Source organism: Tubulanus polymorphus, chromosome 9 (assembly GCF_964204645.1).
Source record: "Tubulanus polymorphus chromosome 9, tnTubPoly1.2, whole genome shotgun sequence".
NCBI lineage: Eukaryota > Metazoa > Nemertea > Palaeonemertea > Tubulaniformes > Tubulanidae > Tubulanus > Tubulanus polymorphus.
The window spans coordinates 3,708,519-3,721,322 of NC_134033.1; the positions used below are offsets into that span (position 1 = coordinate 3,708,519).

Below are 12,804 nucleotides of genomic sequence, written 5' to 3' on the forward strand. Positions count from 1 at the left end.
ACTGCCGCGCGTTCTAGAGATATCGCTACTATCAACCACGAACTATTGCTTATCGCAAGCCCCATTACAAATTCATAGATTTGACAACTGATCGATGAATTCATGATGAATGTAGGACCGACGTTTGGATGTAACAGAACAAACTGTAAAACAGGCATAAGTGTACAATTGGTACAGTACATGGAATCACTGAGAGACAAAACGATCAGATAGTTAGCGTAAGATAAACTGCGGAATCTGCGACTTATCATTATCAGGAAAGTAGCCGAATTGCCGAACGCTCCGAAAAAGAAGAAAATAGGCAGAGTGACCAATGACACTGTACGGTAGCTTCCATACCTGTTCACCACAGACATGAGGATGATGTAACTGTCATATGTTCGACCGATATGTATGCCAGTTGTATTCATGATTCATGAGGCTCAAAATCTAAGTCGGTCTGTCCGGGTGTACGGAGAGTATTAATGTGTTCACTAGAACATCTTTTCGCATATTGGAAGATTAATTCAACTTTATTATATAAAAGTAAATCGCTAGGGTCTTTATTACAGCTGCAACTCATTCGTTGAGATTTATTGTTAACAGCAAACGGAAAATCAATATCAGAAATTTAACACAATTTACTCAGTTTCAGTGAGAATTGATTATCATTTGAAATATAAACGAAACTGATTAATCAATTTTCACTGAATCTGAGTAAATTGTGTTATATGTAAATATCCATTGTACAAGAATTCAGCGTAAATCGCGAAATATCTCATCAAGATATATATTCTTTGTGAAGAGGTTAACCGATATTAATAACAGACCATGAGCTTTCAAAGAACTTGTTTCACTGTCCGGGGAGCGACGCTGTAACACCTACGTACCCGACGACAAGCTTGGCTTTAGACGATTCCCAACAACAGTGAGCAAACAACAATAGAAATATATTATTCATTAGATATGACATACACCGCAGGCTAGATCTAGGGCTCTTCAAACGTATCGGAAAACATAAACTTTACTTTCATACTCTATTAAACCATACAATCTAAAAAATTGGAAAAGATTACATGAATTGAAGAAAAAATTGAAAAAAGTTTTTGAAGCAATTTTTAGGGCACTTGAAGATTCTAGGGGGAATTTTCCTCAGATGTTTCCTCAAAGGAAAATCTTTACAACGAAAAAAGGAATAAGAAAATGATTATAGAAAATTCTGCGAACAAAGGCGTCAATAAACTTTCAAATTAGTTTTCCTGTTCTAACTGGCTCCTGTGGATAAAGTTCCTTAGTTGTGAGTTAGATTTTACAATAATCTGAATCAGTTCCTTTTCTCAAAACCCCGAACTATTTTGTGCTCCAGAAGTCGATGCCGTCGTGGCTGTCGTCAGCGTTCATTCCGTCGTCTAGTGCAACAGTTTCACGCCCGGTTATTTCCGGCTGTTTATGTAAACATATATTCGGGGAATAGCTGAAGAAGGTATCAAAACACAATTCGGGTAAAATCTCCTCATTTACCGCCGCTATTTTATCGGCTTTCTTTATGAGCACCGATCCGATGTAGTCCATCATGAGAGCGCGAATGCTGTTCCTACAACCGATATACAGGTCGGATAGGCGCGGGAGACTTTCGATTAATTCGACGATTAGTTCGACCGATATCGTGTCTTGCGTTTCGATGGCGTCATCGTCGAAAGAGACTCCGAGAAATCCGTCCAACTTCAACCGACGAAGCGACGAGGCGTTTTTAAGTTGTCGTAAGATGGCGTCGTGCTGTTCCGTTCTGTCGATACCTTTCATTCTATTCATACCGTGAATCAAGCTTATAACAACCACTTCTTGCAGCTCATTCGCCACATCTGACGATAGATACCGAACAAGCGCGTCGCCATCAGCTTCTGAGCGCAAGTATACCGATAATACAGTCAGCCGCGGTATTGGACCTAGAATGCGGCCTATTTGTAGATTATATCCTCTAGCGGCGAGATGCTTTAGTTTCGGCATCGAACCGACGCTGTCGCTGATTTCTGTCCACTGATTCGTCGTTAGTCGGTCCAGGTGAAGCTCGATCGTTTCGATCGGCGAAGTTTTTAAGGCGCCGTTGAAACTTTTCAATTCTTCGTCGGTCGAATGTCCATCGAACAACCGCACGCCGTTAGGCTCGTGTATGCAGTCGTCTCGAAGACGAAGGCTTTTTAATCGCGGAATCAAGTTTGTCAGCTCTCCGATTATATTTTTGTTCGCAGTTGCCGAGTAGAGAAATAGATGCTTTAAGAACGGATAGGATTTCTGAATATCGCCTGAAAGTTTCGCTCCTAAAGCCGGAGTTTTAATAAACAGACTTTCCCCTCTATTTTGCAAGGTAGTAACACAAGTCAACTGATCTTCATCTTCATGTGAAATCGCTTGACTCGTTCCAATCCATTCACAATCGACTTTCTCGTAACGTAAACCGAAGTTGATTTCGTCTCTCCAAACAAACCAGTTCATATTCTCGCTCTTCCGACACAAAGTCAAGTATTGGTCATATTTGTTTAAAGACGACGAATGCCACGGGTCCCTAACATGGAATATCACACCCTGGACGCTGGCGTTATTCGCTATGGCTGTTACTAATGGATCAAGGTATTCGTCAGGGCATAATTCGTCGGGTTCCAGTTCGTCACTTATAATAAGAAACCGATTCATTACGTAAACTACCTCGACTCGGCATCGTTCGTGTTCGAGTATTTTCGCGAGCGTGTTTACTTCGAATCTGTATTCGGGATCTACGATTAACATTTTCCAGATGTAGTGAACGATTTCGCCGATGGCGTCGTCCGGACAGTCGGCTTCATCTAGGTAGAGTAACAACTGATTAGGTAACCAATAATAACTTTCGGATCGGAGTTCGACGAAGCGTTTGTAATCGGGGATGAGCGCCGGCAGGAAGCTATCTCGACGGTCGAATATATTCGCGAAAACTGGCTCATCTTTTAGGACTGCTTTTAAGTCCTTATCTATCAAAGTCTTGAAAAGTTCACCGAGGCCGCGGTTATGCTTGTAACGATGCAGCAGCCCTGCCATGAATCTCGGGTATAATTCACCATACTTTTCAAGTTCGCCCGTTAGTTGTTCAAACGCGCAATTATTCCACGGTGTTTCGCCAATTTCGTTGAATTGCACCACCGAGTGTACCGCCGCCAGAAATTCTTGCACAGATTTGTTAATGAATCGTAGCTGGACGGAGCGGTCCGATTTCTGTCGCGGCGACATCTCTTTGCACGTCAAAGCCGTCATCTTCGATTCGTACGGTTCGAGACGATTTTCGCTGAAGCTGTTTTGACGCTCGATGAGCGTCTCGTACGCAACCTTACAAATTTGTGTAAGCGCTTCCGAATGTTCGATGTCACCGAAAAAATGATTCTTCGACACCTTGATGCCCTCGCGTTTACTGATCAGAAAACATGTCAAATCGATGTAGATATCGGTGAGTTTGGACGGGACCGTAATTTCTTCCTCGTCCATATAGAGAAAACTAAACATATGTAGTATCAGCGGGTTGTAGTAGATATGTTTGGATAAAGGTGATTCTTTGTTACTAAGCGTTTCAAATAGCTGTTCTGCATCGCGCTCGGGGAAATTTCTCTTCATGATATCGATGACTTCTTCTTTTTTGAAGCCGGATATCGATACAACGGTGAATTCGGGATTGTTGACGACCATGTTACCCCCGGACTCACGTGTTGTTATGACGATAGGCGCTTTTGATAATTCATTAGTCACGCGTACGATGTCTTCCTTCGCTTTATCGTTTTTTAACTCGTCGAAGCCGTCCAGAAAGAATATCGCTTTTTCTGCATTTTCACGTGCGAATCTCTTAAAACCACCGAACGACAGGTCCTTTTTGATTTCTTGACTTACAAGGTTTTCGAAAATGTACTTATAAATGCATGCGTTATCAGCAGGCAGATCGTTTAGCGGTATATAGAATAACATAGGAAACCCCTTCAGAAACTCCGTCGGTGAGCCCGTCCATCTTAAGACCAGATTGATTATCTGGGTTGTCTTACCCATACCGGGCTCGCCAACGAGGCACACGCGATTCGCATCCCGCTGGCCATAAGTAAAAAGCTTCTCGAAATCATCGGGTAAAATCACTGATTGTTCCTCGCTTTCTTCATATCTCAGCGGATTTCGGGGTCGAATTACCGCGTATTCTCTGGTGAAGAAGTCGTGGAAATTGATGAATTTATCGCTCCACCAAACCTCTTTGTAATATTCAACATCGATCATTTGTTCGTACGTTTCTTCCAGACATTTCCGAATTTGAGTGACATCTGTAAAATGAAATAAATTTACGACTTTTCAAGTTTACGATAACTATATACCGTATTCAGGATCAGAGAAATACTGATTTCATATTTTTTACTTTTTGAATTGAATCCATTATAGGCAACGTGGCCGTTCAATATCTCAAAGGATCTGGTGGGCGGGGTCCCTCTTTGACTTCATTTTGAGAGACAAGGTGTGTTTTCTTGCCTCAGAACATTAGACCATAGTCTCATGACTTAAGATCACATTTGGACTCAGTTCATATCTGCGCAACGAGATTCTTAGATTTAAATGGTTAAAATCTATAGTTACCAAGATCCTCGCGAGCTCTGTCGATGCCTTGCTCGTCTTCATGGTAGTGAACTTCATGTACATGTACATTCATTGTACATTTGTCACCGATTCGAACCAGTTCAGAATTTTCTACACTTATTTTTTGGACTTCTCTCCTCCATAGTACATGTGCTGAAAAACAAAATATAAAATGCAGACATTTCATCGCAAAAGAACAAACGTTCAGATATTTTTCCTGACCTAATTTTCTTGTCCAGTTATTCCACAATTAGCCTCTAATCACACAACTACGAAACAGGTTTTCCAAACATGTCGATTCATTAAATACCGAATCAATCGTTCCTATTATTCACCTTTAAGGCTGTTTTCGATTGAACGTATTCCGCTATAGCAATATTAACTCGTTGATTACAAACTCACTAACGGCTCTTTCTCTCAGGTTTACGAGTGATGCTATTTCGGAAAAGGCAGGGTGTATTCCGGAATCGGTGTAGGGACCACAAAACGAAACCTACCAAACTATCTATTTTGTCCTTTTGATAAATCCTCTCCTATATACTGATATCCCGCGTATCCATAAAAAATGCGTAGTGCTAGTTTCAAGGGTTTGTCACGTATCAGTCGAGTATTATGTATATACATAATTCAACAAAGGACAATATCGACGCAGCCCTAATTCCGAGTTTAACTTATCTGTAAGTTCCAAATTCCATTATGATATATATATATATATATATATATATATATATATATATATATATATATATATATATATATATATATACGGCGTCATTGCAAAGTAATGAAACTATTTTTACAAAATGTGAATAATGTTCAATCCTCAAGAGCTGAGCTGGTCGGTCTCGATTTAGGGTGAGAACCTGCCGATGACGCATCTAGGGTTGACCACTGTAGCGCTGATTGCAGGGAATGGCAGGGACCTTTAGGATTCGAAGTTTTCTTCAAGAGGACCCCAGACCCTTCCCCTGTTAGGGCTTTTTTAGCCGACCAAAACCCCCGCCAATATTTCTCTTGCAGCCCTCGTAGGCCTATTGCAAAATCTTCTGCCATTTTCAAATGAAGTTCCCGTTTCAACTTCCAGGTCCACCCCTTCAATCCTTTGAAGACCACGAAGCTCTTCGATGGAATTAGTTTATGGCTTTCTTTCACTTCTCTAACTCCCTTAAAGGAAGATTAAATGCCCAGATTTTGGGGACTACTATTGCCAGAAGACTAATTGGATGGGAACTGAATATCAGATGACAAAATGTCACAAGACTTAATGTACTGAATTCACGAAAGAATAAACCTTTGGTCATTTCATAACAGCTTATATTATTCATGTGCCAAAAACGAATTTTTGAAATTGAAAGAACAGATAATTATAATTGGATGGGAACCAGTTGTCAGACGACTAAATGTCAGACGACTAAATGTACTGAATTCATGTAAGAATAAACCTTAGGTTACTTCATAACAGCTTATATTCATGTGCCAAAAACTAATCCTTGAAATTGAAAGAACAGATAATTACAATATTTGGCCGGATATCAATGTAATATTTGATACAAATATTTTCAAAGAAAATCGATTCGTTATGTGTCCTTTTTTTGTGTCCGGAAAATCTTCGGGTGTATGGAATTAATAGAACTCGTTTTTTAATAAAGCGGGAATTGAGCACTGTTTCGCGACAGATCAAACCTGACAGTTGTCTGGCACTGACATACAGAAGGTCGATGGTAGGTGTCTTCCTTAATTGTTTTTCTAAGATTTATGTGACGGTTAAAAATTTGTTCATTCTTGTATCTTAATGATTAATCGGTTCGGGATCAGAAATGCACCCAGCATGACCGTAAGATTTATGTACGTATCTTTGGTGGTAGACACGCTTTGTAACGCTTCCACTCACGAAGGATGGATCAATGGTGAAACATTTAGTTTTGAATTTCATAAAAAAGCAGCAGTTATAGTTGATAAATCTACGGAAAAATATGTTCAAGACTCGCTCAGAATTATTTTTAACACTTCTTTTTGGCAAACTAATTTGCTGGGGGAGGACCCAGACCTCACGCTGTCGGCTTCGCCTCCATAAGGTATCAATTTTGCGGAAAAGAACACCCCACGCCAATATCACGTTACGGTCCTGAAAATGGTTACTTGACGCCTGTTGCCCAGAAGTTGAATCGAGTGGAATCGTACCACAGTTGCAACGAAGTTTAAAACTTTCCAATATATTTAAGAGTCGTTGTCAGGTGATGTCAGCTTTCAATACATATAAAAACTAATAGGCCTAACATCAGTACACCGTGGTGCGATGTACTGGCTAAGTTCATCGCCGATTTATACACCGCGCTGCGGTGTAGATGCACTGAATGGGCAAATCCGTTTCCCACTGGTTAATTAAACAAACTTTAAGCAAACTGAGCCCCATATTACATATTATGCATAACTAACTTAAGTTTCATTTCACTACACTACATTACAATATAAATTCAAGGTATCTTCTACGGATAATACGATAAAAACCCCCACTATAAAAAACCACCTACAGATTAAAAGAATTTTAAAATCAAGAATTTATTTATTCGAATAATTTAAAATATATAAAATACACGACGTTTCGATCTCACCCCAGAGATCATCGTCAGGTGTGAGATATAGACTAGAAACAGGGGTATATATTTTTCTATTCACTTTTGAATGGGAACAAAATGACCAAATTCCGTTTTTAGATGTTCTAATTCACAATAAATTTTCTCATTTGATTTTCTCAGTCTACCGCAAACCTATCAACGCCGAGGCATACCTTCACTTCTTTTCGTTTACTGCTAAATCAATCAAAATTGGTCTCGCTCAAGGCCTCTTTCTCCGTGCACTGCGGATCTGCGATGAAACCTTCCTTTCGGCTGAATTTGAACATATATCCAACTCTCTTAAAAAATTGGCTTACCCTGATCACATTTTGAAAATCGCTATTTCTAGGGCTAAACGAACTTACTTTAATTCTAAACCTCCTGAAAATAAAAAAACACATTTCAGAATTCATTGTAGTTCCGTATGTACCTGTTTTGGAAAAGTTTCGCCACTCTCTCCCTTTATTGGAAAAACAAATTATTTTCAAGTATGAAAATAAAATTAGTAAGACTTTAGTAAAAACAATCAATCTAAACCTTTGGACTGCGGAGTTTACAGAATTCCTTGTTTTGGCTGTGATAAAATTTACTTTGGAGAAACTGGTCGTGAATTAAAAACTCGAATTTCGGAACACAAAAAGGATATAATAAATCAAAAACCGGCTAGTGGCGGAGCCAATCACGTTTGGAACACTGGTCATCGTTTTAATTTTGATAAAGCCGAAATTATTTATACTTCCAGCAATTACACTAAACGCCACATAGTTGAGTCTGCCCTAATTACTCGTCACTCAGATATTAGTACCAATTTAAATAATGGCTTTTCTCCGCGCAATTCCCTTCTTTCTAAGTATATTACTTCATGCCTTGCCAAACACTAATTATTTACTCACTCACCAATTTACTCAATTAACCTGTCCTCCTCTGTATATATACCCCTGTTTTTAGTGAATATCTCACACCTGACGATGATCTCTAGGGTGAGATCGAAACGTCGTGTATTCTATATATTTTAAATTGTTCGAATAGATAAATTCTTGATTTTAAAATTCTTTGTATCTGTAGATAGCGGGTTTTTATCTTATAAACAATTACTTAATTACCTCGACAGACACCCCAGAGAAAATTTGATATCATGTGTGGTCAGCACCACTACACAATAGGTGTAATATAATAATAGCTTAGACGACGCATAGATAATACGGACAAGTCCAGCCTTAAAAAATGCATTATGGACCATCCGTACAAAGCGTGTTCATTTACTATAGAAGTGAATAGGAGATCGTAAGATATTACATCGAATTACGCCGGGAATCCCGTATTAACGAGAACGCGACTAAGCAAACATTTTCACAGGAAAATGCTTCAAGAAAAGTCGGGAATTATTAGATTCATCGTAAGTAACCAGACGAGTAGTACTGCATAGGTTAACTATTTATTTGACGCACGAGCTTTCGCTTCTAACGAATAGAAGCTTCATCAGCTGAGTGATCATTCACCTGATGAAGCTTTTATTCATTTAGAAGCGAAAGCTCGTGCGTCAAATAAATAGTTAACCTATACTCAGTACTACTCGTCTCGTTACTTATTTTTAACCTGGTTAACACGGCTACTCCACGGATCGATTCATCGTATTGCTGAGGTCTTCGTTGTAAGCCGAAACGTACTAACGAGACTCGACTGTGAATGAGGGATCCTGCGCCGGTCTTTGACGGCTGAACTTACAAATTTCGAGGTCCCGGAAAAGTGCACTTTCATTTTGAATTCTACAAAAGTTAACCGACGTGTTATGTGACTAGTCACCCTCGGCTCAGAACTATCGATGCTTTTTCCCAAATAATCAGTGCGAGGAGGAGAGAATCCCACAAAGATAATAAAAAGTCCGAAAATGAAACTTCGAGATAGTAGTTTATTTCAACGTTTCGACTATATCCTAATAGTCATCTTCAGGAATAATGAGATACTACAGAAATTATGAGATATATATATATACAATCCAGGGACAAATTCAGAGACTAATTCAAGTAATCAGAGATGATACAAACTAAAGGAAAATTAACGTAGAAACAGTTACACGCTGAAAAAGATTAAAGGGAAGCAAACTAAGGGGTGATTATAAACAACAATAGTGAGTATAAATATAAATGAAACTTAAAGTCAGTAGTAAAAAGAAAGACAAACTAGGGGGCACTTAATTAAATTAAACCAAATGTGAATACAAGTTAAGTCAGAGACGAAATTGATGAGAGAACAATTAACAAATAATCAAAGGGGAAATCAAGTGTTGAGTTTAACCAGTTTACAGAGGAATTTTGATATAAGTTTATTATGGGGTGAAAAACCATTGTTAAGGTTTACAACGTTGTTCGAATTTTCAATAATTAATGCAGATTCCAAAATATGTTCCTCTTGGACATATGTTCCTCTATCTCTCATAATTTCTGTAGTATCTCTTTATTCCTGAAGATGACTATCAGGATATAGTCGAAACGTTGAAATAAACTACTATCTCGAAGTTTCATTTTCGGACTTTTTATTATCATTGTGGGATTCTCTCCTCATCGCGTCAACACGGATATTGTGTTCTACCTATCGTAATCAGTGCGAAAATTGCATTTAACCGGAAAGATAACTAGTGCGTCAATATTAGGGTTTATTGCAAATATCGACATTTAAATGTTAAGAGGTCGATCCCATTAATGCGATGTATTTTTTATTGGTGTTGTTTGTTGAACTGCGTCAGTTTTATAGCTATTGTCAATAAAGGAAATGTAAGTTGTATAATTGCAGTCTTCAGTTTGAATACATGTAATCCTTTGAATGACGGAAACCCGTTTTTTCAGTGTCGATGAAACCTAGGCCGTTATAGGTATTGATAATTGAAGCCACGTTCAAAATGTTGAGCGGAAAAATGGGCAGCCTTTTCAGAATTTTTTGGCATACCCTTTGTAGGATTTTTGGCAATTTGAGCCTGCCCTTGTTATGATATTTGACAATAAAGAAGTTTCCAGTTTCTAGGCGCCATTTTTAAGGGCATTATTAACAATTCTTTACAATTCTTGTGATTATTTCTGGCCATTCAGGTTTTTTTAAAACTACTTTTGGCAAAGAATGTGCGCCTTTTCTAAGAATACAAGACCCTCTATTTATAGTTTTTTTCAATACCATAGGCTACTTACTTACTGAAAGTACTTTTTAGCCATTCTTTATAGATTTTTTGTTTGTTATAATTTCTGGCCTCGCAGGATTTTAGAACAATTTTTGGCGATGAATGTGCCCTTTTCTAACGAACCCTATTGAAATGCTCAATTATAAAAAAATATTAAAAATTTCTTTTTAAATCCTAGGCCACTTCTTTAGAATTTTCTTGTAATTATTTTTGCCCTCTCAGCACTTTTTTGATTCAAGGACTAAGGACTTCCATCAGTCAGTCAGTCAGTCAGTCAGTCAGTCAGTCAGTCAGTCAGTCAGTCAGTCAGTCAGTCAGTCAGTCAGTCAGTCAGTCAGTCAGTCAGTCAGTCAGTCAGTCAGTCAGTCAGTCAGTCAGTCAGTCAGTCAGTCAGTCAGTCAGTCAGTCAGTCAGTCAGTCAGTCAGTCAGTCAGTCAGTCAGTCAGTCAGTCAGTCAGTCAGTCAGTCAGTCAGTCAGTCAGTCAGTCAGTCAGTCAGTCAGTCAGTCAGTCAGTCAGTCAGTCAGTCAGTCAGTCAGTCAGTTAACTACGAGTTAAAATTCGAATGTTTTTTCTCATCATTTTCTTTTCTAGATGCTATTGAAACCGTTGTGTGAAATCGGCGGGACTCAGTGAATGAGAATCTAAAAATCGACGGAAACTCTCCGAAAATGACTACGATTAGAATATCGCTGCTGGTGGCGTTGTTGATGGTTACCGCGGCGTCGCTCGTTTCTGCGCTAACTGAATTACGTCTGCCCGGCGCGATCACTGGCACTCACGTGGTGACGAAAGCGGGTGGGCCGTATTTGATAAAAACGCATCAAACGGTGAACGTGACGGGTTCGCTGAAAATCGAACCGGGCGCGATCATCCATTTCTGGCGCGGAGCCGGGCTCGTTTTGAACGCGAGCGGCGGCGCGCTGGAAATAGTCGGCACGGCCGCCGAGAAAATCTCGTTCATCTCGAACGAGACGTCGCCGATTCGAGAAGGTAATCGCACGAGGCGATGGGTCGGGATTACGATTACGGCGACGGCCGATAATCGAGCGCTGACGATCGGACACGTGATTGTGCAGAACGCCGGGCAGACGGACGCGACGCAGACGGATCGAATCGCCGCCCTCAATATCTACGGTCACGGGGCGGATTTACGCGTTCATGACGTCAAAATCGAAAACTCATCTGCCGCCGGACTGTACGTCGATAGCGTTTGGATGAAAATCGCGTTGACGAACGTCGCGGTCGAAAACTGCAACGGCACCGGCGTGACGGTGTCTTCCTGGCGACGAAACGCGGTTTTGAAATCGGTGAAAGTGGTCGGGTGTAAAAACGGCGCGAAAATCCAAACGCCGACGAAGTTCCCGAACTCGGCGATCTCGTTTTGTAATTCGCAACCGAAATATCGACGTTTATCCGGAAGGGGAGTTTTAGCAGTTTCTTTCGATGCAAAGTACAATCCGAACCGAAACAGTTGTCAAATGGTACGTATATCCTTGAATAAACTACTGATGAACCCAGTTGCACAGTTACTGAACCCTGTTCCCAGTCCCGCTCTTCAGAACCGAATGGCGCATTGAACCCTATTCCACAATTATTCTGATCCCGATTCAACAGTTCAAGGGCACTTTGGTGTCCACACAGACGATGCTATTGGGAAACTGCGGCAGTGAAGTGCAACAATTATCTTTGTTGACAAAATAGAAATGTGCTGTCGAAAAAATTTCTGACGGACTCGTACAAGTCTTACTAGTCCCCCTGTATCATCCGCCCCTTGGTGGTTATTTACAAAGCTCAGGTCGAATTCTGACCGGTCGAATTCTGACTGGTCGAATTCTGACCGGTCGAATTCTGACCGGTTGAATTCCGACCGGTGGAATGCTGACCGGTCGAATTCTGACCGGTCGAATTCTGACCGGTCGAATTCTGACCGGTCGAATTCTGACCGGTTGAATTCCGACCGGTGGAATGCTGACCGGTCGAATTCTGGCAATAAATAAAGACATAGTTTGGTCAAAAATTAAACAACTGGGCCCAAGTTCACAAAACTGTTAAACTCTAATGTTTGGTGTGATTCCGATTGGTTACTTCATGTTTTCAATGAGGACAACAATTCAAACTGAGCTGTTTTAGGCTTAAACTTTTTCGTGAAACTGGGCCCTGGGAACTGTTGAATTATGATACACCGAATAGATTTCGTATAATGATCCGGATTAATCGGTATTCGTTTATTCGTTGTTTTGCAGACGTTTGAAAGTGAAGCGGGAGACGTGGTGGAACTGTTACGAATCGATAAGAAGTGGTCTTCAAGTAAGATAGAAGTTCGAGACACCGCTTCCAGCGGCGCCTTGTTATATTCGGGAAGCATGACACAGTTTGAAACCGTCAAGAGTCCCTCGTCGAAAATGTGGGT

At 40.2% G+C, this 12,804-nt stretch overlaps 1 protein-coding gene across 1 annotated transcript; it reads right to left on the reverse strand.

Annotated features, from left to right (window-relative positions):
- Positions 1–695: 695 nt before the first annotated feature.
- Positions 696–4,745, reverse strand: LOC141910915 (uncharacterized). The gene is made up of 2 exons (XM_074801806.1): positions 4,609–4,745; positions 696–4,301 (listed from the first exon to the last, which is right to left on the reverse strand). Exons 1-2 carry the CDS (start codon positions 4,679–4,681, stop codon positions 1,330–1,332), a joined length of 3,045 nt encoding a protein of 1,014 aa, XP_074657907.1. The 5' UTR covers positions 4,682–4,745; the 3' UTR covers positions 696–1,329.
- Between the last annotated feature and the right edge of the window lie 8,059 nt (positions 4,746–12,804).